Source organism: Sciurus vulgaris (assembly GCF_902686455.1).
Source record: "Sciurus vulgaris genome assembly, chromosome: 14".
Lineage (NCBI taxonomy): Eukaryota > Metazoa > Chordata > Mammalia > Rodentia > Sciuridae > Sciurus > Sciurus vulgaris.
The window spans coordinates 30,342,249-30,362,369 of NC_136475.1; the positions used below are offsets into that span (position 1 = coordinate 30,342,249).

Genomic DNA, 20,121 nt, shown 5'->3' on the forward strand with positions numbered 1-20,121 from the left:
TGCTAATATGTTGTTTGGAATTTTGTGTGCATATTGCTGAAATTAATTAGTATTACTATTTCTATAGACAGTTTGGGACAGATATCACCAGAGTTATGAAAATAAACTGAGAAACTTTGAATCTTCCTTACAATAAGAAATATCTATTCTTCAAAGGGTATAATAGACATAATCTTTAAAATAATATGTATTTGGTGCTGTTGGAGGGGAATAGTTATTAGAAAACTGTTTTCTTTCTTATTCGCAATTTTTTCTTTCTTTTTTTAACACCTTGATTCAGTTTCGATAATTTCAGTTTTCTAAAACATTGTCCTTTTGAGATTTTCAAATTTAATAGTGTAAAATTAGTACTTTTTGAAATATTTTAAACTGGAAGTGTAGTTCAGTGGTAGAGTGCTTGCCTAGCATGCACCAGACCTTGAGTTTAATCCCCAGCACTGCTTAAAAAATACATACACACCACCTACACCTCAGATAGAGCATTAATCTCTGAGACATACAAGGAACTCAAAAACTTAACACCAAAAAAAAACCCAAATGCTTTTTGCTTGATACAGAGTAGCTGCATCCACTTTCTTTTTATTTGTATCAGGATTTGCTTTCTCTTACTTTTCAACCAATCTGTTTTTTTAGATGTTGCTTTTAGAAACAGGATTTTTAGTTTTTCCCCAATCTGATGGTATGCCTTTCTTGGGGATTTTTTTTCTTTCTTTCTTTCTTATGATCATGTCTATTGCCTTATTTTGTGTTTTCATCTTTTTTTCTGTTATATTTAATTTTTTCTTTCATTTTCCTCCCTTTCATTTATTCAGATAATTCATTAGTTTTGTTCTACCAGTGGTACAGGTAAATTAAAATATGCATATTTAAACCAATCTGTCAGTGTTAATGAAGTCTGTGAAGTGGGGAGAAATAGTGCTTTTTTATTATCTTTTTTCACAGACTCCATCCCCATGTTTGGTTTTTGGTTTTTTATTTTTTGTGTTTTGTTTTTTTGTACCAAGAATTGAATCCAGGGGTGTTAACCACTGAGCTCCATCCTCAGCCCTTTTCATTTCTTGAGGCAGGGTCTTACTAAAGTGCTTAGGGCCTCACTAAATTACTAAGACTGGCTTTGAACTTTTGCCCTCCTGCCTCATCCTCTCTAGTCACTGGGATTACACGTGTGCACCACCATACCCAGCCATCCCCAGGTATACTGAAATCATGTAATTTTGTAGATTCAGAATGTTTTTGAAATATGAAACTTCTCTTTTAATAGTAATTCTTAAATTCACATTAAGTCACATAGCCACATTAATCATAGTCATTTTATACTAAACTCCTTTCTAGTTTATCAGTGACGACTGTTTTCTCTTTAGTGTATCTTCCCATCTCTTAATTCTTTATTTTGATTTATTTTCCATTTAGCTTAGATACATTGTAGAAAAAATTTTTTCAGAAAGGATATGTAGTGGCATAATTTCTGAGTGGTTGCTTGTCTGAAACCATCTTTCTTTTGCCCTGCAATATAAAAGGTACTCTATTATAAAAGGTACTTTATTATGAGGTACTCTATTAGAGGTACTCTATTATGTGGTTTGGGCCCTTTTGCCTTTCTAAGTAATTTGTGTCCTTTCTCTCTTCATTACTTTCTTTTTTGAGGGGTTACTGGGGATTGAACTCAGGGGCACTCAACCACTGAGCCACATCCCCAGCCCTATTTTGTATTTCATTTAGAGACAGGGTCTCACTGAGTTGCTGAGCACCTTGCTGTTGCTGAGGGTAGCTTTGAATTTACAATCTTCCTGCCTCAGCCTCCTGAGCCCCTGGGATTACAGGTGTGTGCAACCGTGCCTGATGCTCATTTGGTATTTTTGTAGTAGCTTTTGTTTTAGTTTTAAAGAACTGTTGACATTTTGCCACGTTAGGTCCAGCTGTGGATTCCTTTTGTTGTGTCTGTGTGTGGGAATGACTGTATAGATAAACACATACAAAACACATAAAATATTTTCTGGTTCTCAGTGAATTTCTTTGCTGAAACCTCACACCTCAGGTTTTCTTTTATTTTCTGCTTGATTTTAGCTTGTTTTTCATATGGTCACTTTAAATTCCTACTTGTATCATGAAACTTTTTTTGTCCCAAATACGTGGAGCTATCACATTTCTATTCAGTAGTTATTTTCATGGTGAGGGAGGTGTTACTTCATGAACCGACATCTTCCTCAGCTCTTTTTTCATTGGGAACTCTGAATTCCTGTTTCCTGAAAGTAAAAATTGTTTCTTTGGGAAGCTTTATCTTAGCTATGGGTCCATTTGTTCCTTGGTATCTGCAGTGGATTGGTTCCAGGACATCCTCTGTTACTATACTCTTCAATCATCTCTAGCTTATTTTTAATACATATTACAATGTAAATACTATGTAACTACTTTTATACAGTATTGTTTAAGGGAAAAGGATTAGAGAAAAGCCTGTGTGTTCCATATAGATGTAATTTTTTGTGTTTGGAAAAAAACAGTTGGTTGAACCCATAGTTGTGGAACCCACAGATATGGAGATATGTACATTGAAGTTGCAGGAGATCATTTTGGCTCCCGTGCGGGAAGTTGTTTGATACAAAATTGGTTTACTTGTTGTGAAGTGGAACCCAGGTGACATTACATTTTGGTGTACCTTTCCATAGGAAAGAAAAGAAAAAACAAAGAGTACCTACAGCTACATTTCCATGTATATAAAATCTCCTCATCCTAACATGCCTTTTTTTCTTTTCATAATTTTCTATCTTTTTTTTTCTTAGTTTAGGGGAAATTTTCTTAAGCTGATATTCAGTATGCATCTTCTGATTCACTAATTGGGTTTGTTTCATTACAGTCTGCTACTTACTGTTTTTGTATTTTTCTTTGGAAATTGCTTTTGTCTTCTTTAAGAATGTTTTTTTTTTTCTTTTTTTAAAGAATGTTCTTTTCCTAGTCAGGTGTGGTGGTACATGCCTGCAGTTCCAGCAAGGAGGCTGAAGCAGGAAGATCACAAACATGAGGCCAGCCTCAACAACTTAACAAGGTCCTAAACAACTTAGTGAGGTCCTTAGCAAGACCCTGTCTCAACATAAAAAACAAAAGGGCTGGGATGTGGCTCAGTGATTAAGCACCCCCGGTTCAATCCTGGATACCCCGCCCCTCGAAAAGAAAAGAATGTTCTTTTCATAGTGCCCTTTTTTCCTTTTTTATGTCAGCCTCTTTTTTAAAAAAAAATTGTAGTTGTAGATGGACAGAACATCTTTATTTGTTATGTGGTGCTAAGGATTGAACCCAGTGCCTCACATACTAGCAAGCACTCTGCCACTGAGCCAGCCCTTTAACAGCCTTTTTTTGTTTTATCAGTGATATAATCTCTAGAATCTCATCGAGATATTTCTGTTTTCTCCTGTTTTTAACGACAGCCCTGTCTGAGCACACAAATTGGTCCTCTCTCTTTTGAATTGCAGAGTATTTTTATATCCAATTATTGTCCCTTTATTCATTTACACACTTAGAGGGATGTTTGCATTTGTTCTTTAACAAAGATGGCTCTTTTGCAAATCATATAGGCCCTGTATGGATTTTGTTCCAGAATAGTCTCTCTTTGGTAGTCCAGGGTCCACTGTGTGGAAGTTCACACTCAAGTCCACCTGCTACATCTGCCTGCCTGGTGCCCCCCTACTCCATTGTTCAGTCTGTAAACTGTGCTGGTCCTACAGTCTAGAATGACACTATCAGAGACTCAAGGAGATTCAAGTTTGTGCTTTTGCTGCTTTATTAGGGGCCATTTGTGAGGCTAATGTGTGTTAGTGATTGGGGGATTATTAGAAGAAGAGAAATACATCTGAGTGAATGGGTTCTGATTCATTCAATTTTATACACATTGCTTCCTTGAAAGCTTTTCAAAGAGCTATGGCCCTTCTTTGTAATCTAAGAGTGCTGCTGTTTAGTCAGATTGTGCTAACTCTTGTTACCTAATCTCCCCCTCAAAGCCCCTTCTATCTTTGTTTCTACCTGAAATGCTTTCTTCTTCCTCTTCCTCTTTTTTTATTTTGGCAGGGGGATCCTAGGGATTGAACCCAGGAGTCCTCTACCACTGAGCCACATCCCCAGCCTTTTATTTTAATCTTGAGACAGGGTCTTGCTAAGTTGCTTAGGGCCTCACTTACTTGCTAGGGTTGGCCTTGAATTTGGAATCCTCCTGCCTCAGCTTCCTGAGTTTCTGAGATTACAGAAATGCTTTCTTCTTAACCCCCATTTCCATTTCTAAAAATTCTGCTCATCAGTTACTTCCCAGCTTAATGTCATTTTTTCCCAGGAACTTCCTAATGTGATTGACCGTCACATTTTGCCTTATATTCTAGCTCTTTGTATCCTAGTCTTCCTTTTTCATTTGTGTTGGGAGTTCCTTGAGTTCTAGTTGATCTTCATAAGAAGCATTGGAGTGAGGAGGTTAGAGGAGGCCAGGTTTGACTCCCCATTCAACTCTTATTCCCCAATTTACTTGAACAAGTAAATGACTTAACCTCTGATGGGATATTCTCCTTTGGAAAATAGGCGTAACATTACCTAACTCACAAAACTGTTTTGAAAATAAAATGAGATAACAGCATAGTAAATATCAAAATAAGTATTACTTCCTTTTTCTATACTCACTGTAGCACCTAGTCCATATAGCATCTCTTCCACACAGGCCTTCAGTTAATGGTGATTGAATGAATGAATCCAGATCCAAAGTGCTTTGCACAAAACTCACCTTTGTATTAAATCAGTGGCAGAACCAGAAAAGAACCCAGGGCTCCTGAGTATCCCATACTTATTTCCACATATACATGCCGAATCAATAAAACTCTTCAAATTGCTTTTCATAAATTATCTAGAAAGGAGCAAGGTTTTGTTTTTGTTTAACAAATTGGAATCCTTCTATAAAATATATAGAATTCTCTTTGTTTGCTTCAACTTTTAAAAATAAGCACTTTCTTATCTGCCTTGACATTTTAGAAAGAGACACAGATGGAATCTCAAAAGAAAATCAACATAGTGTTACAATGGAAAGATTTAATTCAGAGTAGAATTTTGGATAGCTGTTGGTTGTTCACTCTTCCTCTGAAAAGCTCCACAAATCCTTTAGTCAGTGAATGTGTTTTGTTTTTATTTTTGTTTGTTTGTTTTAGGATTACTAGGGATTGAACCCGTCCATGGATGCTCAATCACTGAGCCACATCCTTGGTCCTTTAAATTTTTTTTTTTTTTTTTTTTTTTTTAATTTTGATACAGGTTCTTTCTAAGTAGCCCATGCTGGCCTCAAACTTTCAAACCTTCTGCCTAAGTCTTTTGAGTCACTGGGATTATAGGTGTGCACTACCCGTCCCAGCTGTGAATGTGTTAATTCTGTATGGTTTTCCTCTACTCTTTTCTTATTTTGAAGGTGGCATGTCATCCCCCTCTTTCAGATTCTTGTCTAATAAAGGTAGGAAAATCTCTTTACTGATGATGTCATTAAGCTGGAGTCTCTGATTGTACATTTTTAGTGAAAGGAAACGTGTAATTTCTTGGATTGAATGTTAAACCTTCTTGGTGAAGGGTGAGGAGATAGTGTACCAGTGTACTATAGAATAAATACACCTTCTAGGAAATTGTTCTTTTTTGTATTTTCTACCCAGAGTTTGGGAAACTTGCTAGACATGATGTACCAGGATCCAGCACGATGGTCCTACATATTTCAGACTTTTTCCTTTATGAGCCGCCTGAAAGTACAACTGGAGCCCTTCCCTGAGAAACTCATGCAGGCCAAGAAACCCGTACAGATCTTTGAGAGATCTGTGTACAGTGACAGGTAAGACACCAAGCCCTTTGCCAGTCACAAGCCCCATGCTCAGTTCTGTGTGTTTGCTTTTCTTGCATGCGTCCTGCACTGGGTCTAGTCAATGAAAATTGTACTTAAAAAAAAAAAAAAAAAAAAAGTCTTCCCTTTAAAGACAACTCTATAGATTTTTCCGGAGTAATTCTGCTGAGTTATATGTCAGAAAAGGAGGTTGTGTTTTTCATAAATTGAAATCATTGAATTTCCCACAGTGCCCCTGACTACCTTATGTTTCCTTACTTTAGGACACAGAGGCAAACTGGTAACTATCTAATATAACTTTACACACTTAAAAGTACAAAATAGACTCTTGAGTAGCAGTATATGTTCCAGGAAACCGGATGAATCCTTGATTGGTTATCACCTTAAGAAAAATATAGACGATTAAAATGTATGTTGCCAAAATGATAACGGGAGATCTATTAATTGTTTGTATTCTTCAAAAAAGAATGTCTAGGCAAAAATAGCACATTTGCAAAATTGGCATCTGTGTCCTATCCTTTTTTTGACCCCTTCTTTTGTGATAGGGCTTATTGCTGGCCACTCTAGAGTAGACACAAAGTACCTATGTACTTCAGGGACAGGACTTAATCCTGAAGGAAAAAGATGTATGGTTACTTTCAGTATAGGCTAGCAGATGGCCTGGGAGGTGAGCATGTCTATTACAGAAGAATTACCCCATCCAGGTACCAGATTTCCTGGTTCCATTCTACCACAGAGATCAGGCTGTAACTTAGGGTTGGACCACCAAGAGGTGAAGTTAGGGTGACTTATCTGAATACTGCTGAGGGTTTTCATGTGTGAAGGTTGTAAACTTTGTTGGTGGAATAGTGCTTTTAAGCAAACTTATCTGTAGTAAGCCCTTTTGATCTATCAATTTTCATTGTCTACCCACTGCTGAAGATACTTTTTTTTTTTTTTTTTTTTGGTACTGGAGATTGAACTCAGGGCACTCTACCACTGAGCCATAACCCCAGCCCTATTTTATATTTTATTTAAAGACAGGGTCTCACTGAGTTGCTTAGAGCCTCGCTTTTACTGAAGCTGGCTTTGAACTCGTGATCTTCCTGCCTCAGCCTTCCAAGCTGTTGGGATTACAGGCGTGTGTCACCAAGCTCGGCTGAAGATACTTAGGATTCCAAATTAGATAAACTAGTTCTTAGTGCTCCCATAAAGCCTCCTAGAAGAAAAAAAATAAGGGTTATTTGTAAATGGCATGTGATTATTCTGTCTACTTCAGACTCATGCAAGATACGAAACAAACCATGTGGGCTACACATTCCTTTTCTCTAGGGTCTCTTCTAAAAAAAGAAAGCCAAATTGGTAGATTACAAATGGTTGGGCTCTGAGTTTAATTCATTTTCTACTGTATACTGTGCTTCTCTCTGTTTTCCTCTCATCTCCCAAGGCTTGCCTCTGAGACTAGGAAGTTGAGTTACATATGATCTCCTGGATTTCTTGGAAACATTCACAGTTGATCTTTTGACTTCTAGCCCCTTAGCGAGGTAGGCATATGAGACCTCCTAGATGAAAACAGAGAAGTAGAAATACTTCATTAATTAGAAATGCTTTGTTAAGCTACCTGGATCAGAGGTAAGAATGATCACACTATGGACAGCTACATCATTCTGGGTATCTTCATCAGAAGGGGCATTTTTGAGGAGGAGATAACTACATTACAAATTCTAATACTGAGGATAATTTAGACCCTTATTCTTTTAAAAATTCATTCATTCATAGGACTAGGATATGGCTAGCTCAGTGATAGAATATGATGTTTAGCTTACATAGAGCCCTGGGTTTCATTCTCAGTTCACACACACGCATCCATACACACACACGCACGCGCACACACACACACAAACATACAAATCATTCCTTTATTTGTTGGCTCAGTGCAGATTTATTGAATGCCTCCTGTGTTGAGGTATCAGGCCTGCTCCTAGGGCTATAGCAGAGAGGGCAGATCCAGTCACCGCCTCCATGAGAATCCTAGTCTAACAGGGACTGAAAACATGCTTCCATGTTTGATTTGTGTTCTGAAAGAGGAACATGGGTCTTCTGGGATAGTAGAGTACAGGGAGAAAGAAATCTAAGTCTTTTCTGATTGAGTTAAAGGAATCACTAGCATGTGGTTTTAGAACAGAGACCCTGACTGCTAGGCCTTGAGTCTTTTTCTTTTTCACAGCCCCTATATTCATTCAGTCTGCAGTAGATCTCTCTTAGTGCCCAGCACCTTACCTTGTACTCTCTCTCACCTATCACTATTAGCTTTGGAAAAATAAGGGAAGTGCTCATCCTCAGCCCATTTTATAGAACTTTTAAATTTTTCTTTATAAAATCAGGATTTCTTGTAGTTATCTGTGGAAAAGCCAAACATTTTTCAGAACTTGAATTACAAAAGTCACTTTTTTCCTTTTGCCTTCAGCTAGACTATAGCAAAATCATTCTAGACTAAGAAAGTTTGCATTTGGTAGTTTTCACATTAGCTTCTTTATAGTCTAGAAAAAGCAGTTTCAGTAATAACTACATATCTTGAATACTATGCCAGTCACTTTTCTAAGCACTTTATGAGTATTATATGTAGTCATCACAGTAATAGGCTGAGAGAGTTCAGGTGACTTCCCAGTGTGTTATGGCTAATGAGCATTATAGCCGGGATCAGACCCTGCAGAGTTACTCTGAAAAATATTCTCCTAAGGGCACACTCAAAACCTTGCAGGCTATACTTCCTGAGTTATTCATACACAAGGATTCTGAATTTCATTTTCCCATAAGTGGCCAGTTGCTGAGCGTTGCCTTAGAAACTGAAGTTCATTGTTGAGGATGTAAATTGTGTTTTGTATCAAGATGCCTGAGATTTGAAAACGGAATTGACCCTTCTGACATGGTTTCTGTTTAGCTCTGATTTCCTCTTTACCAGAGCCTCCTTTTGTTGTGGAAGTAAGCAAGGACCAAAGCTAGTTTGATTTTCAGCTTTAGCCTTCTTTAATCTGACTTAGAAGCTCAGCAGCAGAGGAAGCAAGCCAGTAGAAATTAATATGTACTTTAGGGGAGAGTCTACTTTCTTGGTAACACTGAAATTACAAGGAAATGCATTTCCTGCTCCATAGATGACACCACATAAAGGCAGTTCCCTCTTCATTTCTCAGCTAGACAAAAGGGGAACTCAGCAGGCTGAGGACTCAGAGGCCCTCAGTCCTGAAATGAAATGTGCTGGGTGGCTTTATGCTGGATTCACTTGGTTTTTGTTTGGGGCCTTGCCATCACCAGGAAATCTCAAAAGTTCAAGTTTGTACTCTCTGCTGTGTGTCCCCGCTGGTTTAAAAATTGTCGTGGACCAGTGAGTTACTCTTCTGGTGTCCCTTTTTTTCTTTTTTTCTTTCTTTTTTTTGGTACCGGGAATTGAACTCAGGGGCACTCAGCCCCTGAGCCACATACTTAACCCTATTTTGTATTTTATTTGGAGACAGGGTCTCGCTGAGTTGCATAGCACCTTACTGTTGCTGAGGCTGACTTTGAACTCATGATGCTCCTGCCTCAGCCTCCCAAGCTGCTTTGGCATTACAGGTGTGTGCCAATGCACCCAGCTGGTATCCCCATCCCCCTTTGTGTGTGTGTGTGTGTGTGTGTGGTGCTGGGGATTGAACCCAGGGCCTTATGCTTGCAAGGCAAGCATTCTGCCAACTGAGCTATATCCCCAGCCCTGGTAACCCCTTTCTTGCAATGACTTATTCCATCTGGAAAGCTGTGGTCTCAGCCTCTAAGTCGAGGTACTGTTTCTCATCATAGTGTTGAACAAGGAAGAACATGTTGGTTAAGAATACAGATTTCTTAAGGATATATGAGGAGCTAGAAAGGTTAAGTGCTTTGAACAGACATGGAACAAGTTGGTTATTGATTTTTGTGCTTCTTTCTCTCTTGTGCTTTTCATTTCATTTCCCATTCTTACCCTACAACCAGGTATATCTTTGCAAAGAATCTTTTTGAAAATGGTTCCCTCAGTGACATCGAATGGCACATCTATCAGGACTGGCATACTTTTCTCCTGCAGGAGTTTGCCAGTCGGCTCTCGATACATGGCTTCATCTACCTCCAGGCTACTCCCCAGGTAACTCTGAACCTAAAGCCTTAGTCTTCAAGACTTTATGAAACCTAAGAGGTGACGTTCAGATTTTCTTGTTGGAGAAGTTAGAGCATAGGCATTATCCAGGGCAGAGAAAGCAGTAGGTGGATACCCCCTATTCTAGTGTTGAGCACACCATGTCCCACAGGTCTTGTGCAGCAATGTGCTCAAGCAATGAAGTATGCATTGAAGGGTCCCTCTTAGTGAAGCCACAAAGCCAGAATAAATTGGGCACTATCTCTATCACTCCAGGTTTGCAGAGTGTCCATACACTCTGAACTACAGCCAGTGGCCTCAGTGCTTCCTTCCAATGGAAGGGTCATAAGAAGTTGTAGTGGTCTCATGGTGGTTTTCTGGATAGGATATGGAGAAAGAGAGAAGAAGGATTTTCTAACTTCATCCTGATACTACCCTAAATTATAGTCTCTTTTTTAACCTTGAGGAGACCATGGGTATGACAGGATGGACTACAGAAGTACATTCTGTGGCTTTTTGACTTGGACTTTAGAGCTAACCGACATACAGGATGATGTCATGACAGGAGACTGAAGTGTCTGGAGACAGTATGGTCTTTGGTTTCTGCTGACTGACAGTGAGAGTGGGCAGCCCTGGGGAAAGCTTTGCACTGGAGGAGTCCTTGTCTGTAAAATCCATTGACTAAGACAAGATAGCACTAAAGATTTCTGGAGCAGGATTCTAAGTTAAGGCAAGAAGTACTTGCTGAGAGATGCTTTGCTCTCAGCTTTTGAGAAATACTTCTAAAGTATAGTCAAATGCCTGCTATACCACATAATCTTAGAAGGAAGGAAAGCTGTCTGGAGGCTAGAGGCCATGCTTTTCAGAGCTAGGAGTAAGCCTTGTGGCAAAAGTGAGCCTGAGAGCAGATTAAACAGAGTCAGAAAACAAGTGGGAGAGTCACTGTATCAGAGACTCACACAGGCCATAGAGCAGAGGATCTTAGGAAGGGAGCAACCAAATAAGAGGCCTTTGAATATGACGGGATCCAGATATTGGGGATCTTTGTTTTGGGAGTTTCTAGAAATTATAGGACAGAAGCTACATTAGGAGGGAATAAGAAATTCTACAGAAATTAAGAGAGTCTAAGGTTTAAAATGAAAATGAACTAGAAATTCTGTGAGGCCAGAGGGCTGAGAACCTTCAGTGAAGATTCTCTTTATGAAGAGAACCACACTAGCCACGTGCCATGGTGCATACCTATAATTCCAGCAGCTTGGGAAGCTGAGGCAGGAGAATCACAAGTTCAAAGCCAGCCTCAGCAATTTAACAAGGTCCTAAGCAATTTAGCAAGACCCTGTCTTAAAATAAAGGGCTGGAAATGTAACTCCATGGTTTTCACCCCTGGGTTCAATCCCTGGCACCAAAAAGAGAAGAGAGAGAACTATGCTAAAGTTAGGTGCATTAATTGCAATTTGACATTTCTGTGACTTCTTTCAGTGCTCTTTGTTGCTTGGGAGCAGGTATATAAGAGGCATATTTAATGAAAGTGATTATTTTAGAGGTAGGTGTCAGCAAATGGAGAAAGAAGAATTCCCTGCCAAAGAGGGTAGCTTGAAGTAGTTGAGGGTAGGGTTCAAGATGAGAGAAGGCTTGCCCCAGGAGGGCTCATAACCAGGGCCAAGGACTATGTTATTGAGTTGATTGAAGGTTTTAGTTGTCATTTAAAGAGGTGACAGGTTTTCCATGGGATGACTGGACTGAAAGAAGCAGAAGATTGAGGGACTGGACATTAGAAGGTAGAGTTCTGACCTCACTATTCCAAAGAAGATAAAAGTTGAGTGCAGCTAACTCAGTGCCATGAAGACAGTGTCTGGAGGAGCAAAGGAGGAGGTGGGCTGATTTGTTCCTTGGATAAAATAGCACTGCCTGAGCAGCTCACAGGCCCTTATTTCTGGGGAGCGGAGGTTGGGCTCAGACACCGGGACCCACAGAAAAGCAAGCAAGTCTCCTTCACTTTTTTTGTATGTGCTCTGAATGAGTGACCTGGATAGGGGCAGGGGTAGTAATGGTGATTATCATTGGAGGCACTGATATATTCTTTTGAGGAGATGAATTAAAGTATTCTAGCTGGTAAGAATGAAGTGAGTTGAAGGATTATTGCAACTTAATGGCAGAGAAGAAAAATAGCTTGTTTGTTTTGGGTTAGATGGGGATTTTTTATTTTTTTTAATTCTAGGGCTTTTTAAAAAATATTTTTAGTTGTAAATGGACATGGTACCTTTATTTTTTTTATTTTTATGTGGTGCTAAGGATTGAACCCAGTGCCTCACACCTGCTAGGCAAGCACTCTTATTGTTGAGCTCCAACCCCAGCCTATAGCTGGAGATTTTAATTCTGTTTTAATGGCATTAGATCCAGGGATTCAGGAATGCCCATATCCTTCCCCTACATTGCCCAGCCTCTTCTGAGATTCAGAGGTCACTATACCCAAGGGAACAGCTGTGCCAGTGCTTAATACTTCAGCACAGAGTGCTGACAAATACTGTTTAGAGCATGTGAGATGGACCTCAGTAGGGATTTCAGCTCCTTTTCACCTGTTTTCCCTTAAATTTAAAAAAAAATCAGAAGAGAAATGGCTGGGTCTTAGTGTTCCCTCAGTGCCTTGGAGTCAGGCAGAGAGAGTGCAGCTGACCAGGGTGCCTCAAAGAGCCACGCCTTGCCTGGTACTGTGGAGCATGGAGACTGGCATGCAGCAGGTGTGTGGGAACAAATGATTCCTGGGTTTGGGGCTTGGGAGGCACAATGAGCAGACCCAGCAGTCGTCACCATCCAGTTCCTGTCTCTGACCCTGCGCAGTCAATACTAGCTCTTCTCCCTGCTATCTAGGAGAAGATGAGCCGAAGGGTCCCTCCCTGCAGTTTGCACCTACACTGTCGTTCCTGTTCTTATTCAGGTGTGTATTCAGGAGGACCGTGATGAGTGGGGGCAGGCAGAAGCACTATTTGAACTTTTTTTTAAAAAAGAATTTGTCATAACCATGTCAATAAATCAAGAATTGTGTCACATGTTCAAAATAGGAGTTTATCTAGATTTCTGGTGGGCAGGGAGGAGTTTACTTTGTTAAGCAAATTAATAGTAAAAAGGACAATATTAACCTATTTTAATAAATCAGTGTTCACATCAGTGTCGCAAGCAATGAATTATAAGTAGCTTTTGTAAGAATTGCTGTGTTCTTTTATGTACTTGAAAATAAAAATGTACATTTTTTTAAAATGTTCACTAATTCAGGCAATATTTTTCTCTCAGAGAGGAACATAGGTAGTAATTTAGGAAATCCTAAACTACTGGCTGGTGGGAATATAAATTGGTTGACTTCCAAGGAGGCAGTTTGGCAGTATGCTTATACCTTTTGGCCTGTTAATCAGTTGCTTGGAATTTACTCCATAGATACGCTCACACATGGGCAGAGTAGCCTGTGTACCAGGCAGCATTGTTTGCAGTAGCAAATTATTGGAAACAACCCAGTGTTCATCAGTAGGGACTGTTTGAATTTCTTGTACTCTGTCTATACACTAGAAAATTCTGAGAACATAAAAAAGAATGAGAAATTCTTTATGTACTAATGTATAACTAAGATTTTTTTTTTGTTTAGTGAAATAAAGCAGGTACCAAATATATGGTGGAACACCTTTTATATACTATTTTTTTAAGGTGAAAGTATGTGTATAAATTATTTCTGAAAGTATCCAGAAAGTTAATAACATTGATTGGGGGTGAAGAGAACTAGGTAGCTGAATGTCAGTGATACATTGAAAAGCTGTGATTAGGAAAGGGGGAGTGTCTTAGAGCCATCATTGAGGGTGGAGATACAGGGGTAGAAAGATAGAAGGAAAGAAAAAAAGGAAGGTTCCAAGTGAAGGAAAGTAGAAAAGAAAGTAAGCCAGTCATGATGGCACACACCAGTAATCCCAGCAACTCGGGAAGCTGAGCCAGGAGGATCCCAAATTCAAAACCAGCCTCAGCAATGCAGTGAGACTAGTGAGACTCTGCCTTAAAAATAGCTGGGGATATAGCTCAGAGGTAGAGTGCCTCTGGGTTCAATCCCCAGTGCCTCCCCCATCCCACCCCCCCAAAAAAATGAAAGTAGAAGAAAAAGATAGATGGGGAGTGAAAATGGATTTTTTTCCCCAGTGCTGGAGATTGAACCTAAAGCTCACTATCACTGAGCCACATCTCTAGCCCTTTATATTTTTTTATTTTGAAACAGGGTTTCACTAAATTGCCTAGGCTGTCCTCAAATTTGTCATCATCCTCTCTCTGCCTCCTGGATCACTAGGATTACAGGTGTGTGCCACTGTGCCCAGCTGAAAATAGTAAATGAATACATGAAATGAGTATTTATTGACCACCTACTCAGCCATATCCTGTGCTCAGCCCTAAGCAGAACAGAGTCTAAGCCTGCCTCCTGGGTGTCCCCCAGTCACTGTGTGCCCTCCTACTGTCCTATGCAGACTTCACTCTATCCTCTGATTCATCTGAAAAACCACTGGTAGTCTGTGTTTGCCCAGAGCCTTGCCAGCATTCAGTTCTGAGTGGGCCAAAGGTAAAGGGGGACCTCCCCAAAAGTGGGAATTTGAGAGCATACTGCCTCTTCCATGAGTCCATGTTACCTCCTCCCTTGTCCAAATTGCAAATAGCAAATCAAATTCCAAGGATAGGGACAGTTATTATTATAACTGCCCCTAACTTATTATCTTATTAATTGATTAGGGAAAAGGCATAGAAAAGGTGATAAGAACTAAAAGTATTAACCTGTGAGACCTGTGTCTGCTCATCAGTTTGGAAAGCTGGACATAAGGTCCTAAGTGAAATTTGCTTAGCAGAAAGGTAATAGAAGAGGGAAACAGCAAAAACCCCAAGTCTCTGAGGACATTATGTACTACTCTTAGGGATAATGCTCACATTTTTTAAGTATTTGAGAGAGGGAAGTCCTAAATTAGTGGGTTAATCCATCTTATTTCCAGTATACTTCCAGAACAGATGACATTGAATAATAAAACATTTTCCTGGCAGAGAGAAAAACAGAGGCAGTTTAGGCAAAACAAACATTTGGAGCAAAAGTTTTGAGGAATGAAGGAGCTTGACTTGTCTCAGAGGAAGAAGGTCAAATCTGACTGAAGCAACAAGACAAGGGGAGGAGCTAAGGAAGTTGAGAAGTAGGAGGGGTGGCCTTGTGTGACAAGTAATGATGGAGACACCTGTGTTCTCTGAGCCAGTGTGCTTTCTACCAGATAGATGCAGAATAGATATTGTTCAACACACACAGTGAACTGGGGGAGGCAGGTTAGTGTCAAGCATCCCATTTTTTTTTTTTCTTTTCATTTTCTCGTTTTATCTTTGACCTGTACAGATTTTCCATTCTGCTCCAAAAAGAGTGTTTGGTATAATATGAAAGAGATGTTTCAAATTACTTACCCTTTTATAAATAAATGGTCACTAATGCTTCCTTGAACTTAGTTATGCCTATAGGCAGTAAGGAGTCCATGAAGTAATGCAAGGAAAGTAATGCCATTATATATGTATATGTATCAGTGCAATGGAAGGCTGAACTAAGGGACCGACTGGGAGGGGAGAACAGCTTTTGCCAGGAGCTTGACTTGCCTTATGTCAGTGAATTCTGTGGGAGCTGGGGGTGGGTGGAGGATAGAAAAATGGAAGCCCACCAAGATCATACCACTCGTGCATGATGGAAACTGATGAACTCCAGACTTTCTGACTTTAAGGTCTCTGCTCTTTTCAAATACTTCTTCAGGAGGCAGAGAGGCAAAAGATTTGCCATAGTCCAAATGAGAGTCAGTGAGCACCTGACTAAGGCAGTGAGAAGAGAAGCAAGGAGAGAACCAACTAGAGATATTACAGAAAATTTTGTGACTTCCTCATTGGTGTAGGTGAAGAAAGAAAGGCACTGCCAGGTTCCTGGTTGGATGATGTTTGCCGTTAACTAGCTAAGGATATTCCAGAGGAAGAGCAGGTCTAAGATGGAGGTGGAGAGGATGGTGTAGATCATCCGATGGAATAAGGGAACAAAGCAACAGAACCAAGACTATGGCTTATAGTAACCAAGGTGGACACAGAGACAGTATGTGGGTCTCGGGGCTCCCTTGACTTCATTGTAACAGACAGAACAGCGGATGAACTCAACATATCTGGGATGTCTTTTAGGTTTGTTTGAAGAGACTGCACCAGAGGGCCAGGGAGGAAGAGAAAGGAATTGAGCTGACCTATCTTGAGCAACTTCATGATCAGCACGAAGCCTGGTTTATTCACAAGACAACCAAGTGAGTTGGAGAAAAGATCAATATCAGACAGAGACCTACTTTGCTACAGTTGATTGTTCAAAACAAGAAGTTCAACCAGACATGAGAGGGCTCACATCTGTAATGCCAGTGACTCCAAAGACTGAGGCAGGAGGATCTCAAGTTTGAGGCCAGCCTTGGCAACTTAGCAAGACACTGTCCCAAAAAATAAAAAGGTTTGGGAATATAGCTCAGTGATAAAATGTCCCTAGGTTTCATTCCCAATACCAAAAAAAAGGTGTTCCACTTTTTATTAGATACTATTGCTTCAGCTTTTTGTTTCTTTTCTCTCTTCTACATTTTCCTAGATTAAACATTGTAATTGATGGTGGTGATACTTGGCTTAGGATGGAGAACTGAAAATTTTGGAAAAATGGATGTTTTACTAAAGTAGCACTCCTAGTTTCTGGACTACCCTCCCTTTAGTTTTAATATGTTGTCCACTTCAAATGTTTAGGGTTCTAACCTTCACTATCAGTCTCAGGAAAAAAAGAAATATTAGCCGTGTTTTTTCCAGCCAACTTTATTGAGTTTTGTTTTGTTTTGTTTTGTTTTTTAATGCTGGATATGTGCTGTTTCATTGAGAAGCCATGCAAATTGAGCTCTGTTCTCCAAATTGTTAAAATTTGGTGAGTTAGTGATGCTTGGTTCAGGTTTCTTTTTTGTGTTCATGCTTCATATAGGCTGCACTTTGAGGCTCTGCTGAACATTCCAGTTCTGGTGTTGGATGTCAACGATGATTTTTCTGAAGAAGTAACGAAACAAGAAGAACTCATGAAGAAGGTGGGAAGGATCTTAATTCCTGCGTTCTAATAGTTTTCCTCTGTTGTATTTTTATCTTTCTGGTCTTTGCTTCAAAGTTTAATATATTGAACTTTGGGCTTTGCATCTCAGATTGCAGTTTACACTTTAAAGCCAAAGGGATCTTGTACAAGTTACAAATAAAATTCCTATTCTCTGAAGTATGTAGGGGTAATAATTGTTGAATAATTGACTTGTAACATATGCTTTCCAGCTGACTTTCTCCTCTAAGGTATTATAAAACTGGGGAAATGAGACTTCTGGATTCTATTCCCAGCTCTGCCACTTGCTGCTATATGACCCTGGGTAGCTCACATTTCTTCTCTAGGCCTATTTTCTCTTCCTCACAAAAACTCATGGGACTGCATACATACACATTGTGAGTGAACCATTGACTAGTGTGCTGAAAATGTGAAATTTAACTCGAATTTTCTCTTTCCCACAGGTAAACACCTTTATAAAGAATCTGTAACCAATTCTCAGATGTTCTGGCTGTGAACTGGGCTTCTCTGACTTTCTGAAGCTAGAAAATGTTAAACCTCCCACCCATCTTTCCATCCCCATCCCGTTTTGCCCCTCAAGCACTCTTGACACACAGGGGTGTGTTTATGCTGTCTTTGGTTTTTGCCATTATATATATATATGTATCAAGGATTTTGAAAATAAAGTTGATTGACATTCATTTTTTTAATCGAGTTATTCATTTTGTTTCAGGATGTCTCTATTGATGTTTGCTCTGAACTCCCTAATATCTTATCAATTTTCTTTTTTTTTCAGCTGTAATAGGGATTGAACCCAGTGCCTCACACATGCTAGGCAACCACTCTAGCACTGGGCTACATCCACAACTTATTTTGTTTTGTTTTGTTTTATTTTAAGACAGGGTCTTGCTTAGTTGCCCAAGCTGACCTTGAATTTGCAGTCCTCTTGCCTTAGCCTACCAAGTTGCTGGGATTCTAGGCATGCATCACCATGCATGGGTAGACTAGTAGTTTTCACCTGAGAAAAATCTTAGCCTTTTTTCTTCTGGAATCCTTCACCAACCAGACTTGCTCTTTGTTGGTTTGTTTCTTCTGACATGCCAGGGCATGAATTGCTCCCAGAGCCCTGCCATGTATGCAGAAGGGAAATAAAGTGGCTCATGGGGGTAGGAGAGACTCAGGTGTGAATCCTCAGAATGAGGAAGGCCTGAACTCAAGGAGGCTTTTTTATCTCTTCCCATCTGTTGCTCTTGGTACCAGGGACTAGGAGTGAGGGATTTAGTCCTTTACCTGAGAACTGAAGAACTTGACCAAAAGAAAGAATGACTTTTCTTTTCTTTTTTTCTCCCCACCCCCACCCCCTTCTATGCTGTAGAGCCAACCCAGGTCCTGTATCACTGAGTTATATCTCCAGCCCTGGTCAAAAGAAGGAAAGGGAGAGAACATCAAGTACCCAAAGTTCAGGATCTAACATTTAGGGGTAGGCCATCCTTGCACTCTGGCTTACTCTAAATACCCTGCCTGGTGAATTACAGATGCCCTGAATGGAGTGATTCTTTTTGTACAGAAAGAAAAGTTTTTGTGCTGCTCTTCAAGCTTCAAGGACAATTTATTGTTAAGGAGGAAAAATACATGACTGTATAGAACTGAAATGCTGTATTGCAAGAAGCTTGTAGGCCCATGATTCATCAGGAATGAATTTCCTACGTTGAGCCCCTGACAGTTCTGCAGACACAGGAAAATGAACTTGAGACTTAAGAGTATCCTGGAAGACAGGAATCTGTGTTTCTGTTCTTCATACTTTTTGAAAATGAACAATAGACTGGCTTCTAACAAATGTTTTGGGAAAAAATCAATGATTTATCCCACTTAAAAAATTTAATAGCCTTATTAATATATAATAATCATATTAATCCATTTAAAAGATACAAATCAATGGTTTTTAGTATAATAATAGGGTTGTACAACCAATAGCAAATTCTAGAACATCTGCATCACTCCAGATAAAGCCCATATCCTGTTTTTTCCCCCAAGATTCCCCCCTATCATCTAATCCTATATAATCACCAATTTACTTTCTGTCTCTATAGATTTGCCTAATCTGGACATTACATATAAATGGAATTATATAGTCTTCTGTGACTGGCTTCTTTGACTTAGCATAATGTCTTCAAGATTCTTCCAGATTGTAATATGACTAATGTTTCATTTTATGGATGTGCCACATTCTGTTTATCCATTAATTGATATCTGTCATTTTGATAAGCTGTCCTAGGAGGTGTGGAATGATATCTCATTGTAGTTTTGATATGCATGATTGATGAGATTGACATCTTGTATGTACTTACTGATCATTTGTATATCTTACTTGGGTAAATGTCTGTATTCAAATCCTGAGAGTTCTTGATGCTCTCAGGATTGGGGTGCAAGTCCCTGATCAGATAGATGTAATGATTTATAAATGTTTCCTCCATTCTACCAGTTGTCTTTGTTTTCTTCATAGCATCCTTTGAGGCATGGCTAAATTTTTTTCATTTTGATGAAGTCTATTTTATTTATTTTAGTCATTTATCCCTTTGGTACCATGTCTAAAAGAAGACCAAATAACTCAAAGTCACAACTATTCTACTTTTTTTTCTTTTATTTATTTATTTATTTATTTATTTATTTATTTAGAGACAGGGTCTCACTACATTGCTTGGCTTGCCTTGAACTTGCTGTTTTCCTGCTTTGGCCTTCTGAGTAACTGGGATTGCAGGTGTGTACCACCACATCCAACTCCTGTATTTTCTACCACCACATCCAGCTCCTATATTTTCTTTAAGAATCTTACCATTTTAACTCTTTAGGTTTATGATCCACTTTGAGTTAATTTCTGTGTATAATGAAAATAATCCTTCATTCTTTTGCACGTATCCAGTTGTCCCCGTAAACACCATTTGATGAAAAGACTGTTCTCTCCCCTATTGAACTGTCCTGACATCTGTGTTGAAAGTACTCGTTCTCATGCTTGGTTGCTGCTTCAGATTCTGGACAAGA

At 39.4% G+C, this 20,121-nt stretch overlaps 1 protein-coding gene across 4 annotated transcripts in view; it reads left to right on the top strand.

Annotated features, from left to right (window-relative positions):
• DGUOK (deoxyguanosine kinase) overlaps nucleotides 1-17,783 on the top strand; it is a 33,419-nt gene extending 15,636 nt beyond the window's left edge. For 2 of the 4 annotated variants that reach the window (XM_079111466.1, XM_079111468.1), the window contains 5 exons: nucleotides 5,661-5,833; nucleotides 9,824-9,971; nucleotides 16,167-16,282; nucleotides 16,984-17,083; nucleotides 17,547-17,783. In XM_079111466.1, the coding sequence (XP_078967592.1) occupies nucleotides 5,661-5,833; nucleotides 9,824-9,971; nucleotides 16,167-16,282; nucleotides 16,984-17,083; nucleotides 17,547-17,573 (564 nt within the window). In that variant the 3' untranslated portion in view covers nucleotides 17,574-17,783. The other 2 variants (XM_079111465.1, XM_079111467.1) reach the window with 2 other exon arrangements.
• The last annotated feature ends 2,338 nt before the right edge of the window (nucleotides 17,784-20,121 follow it).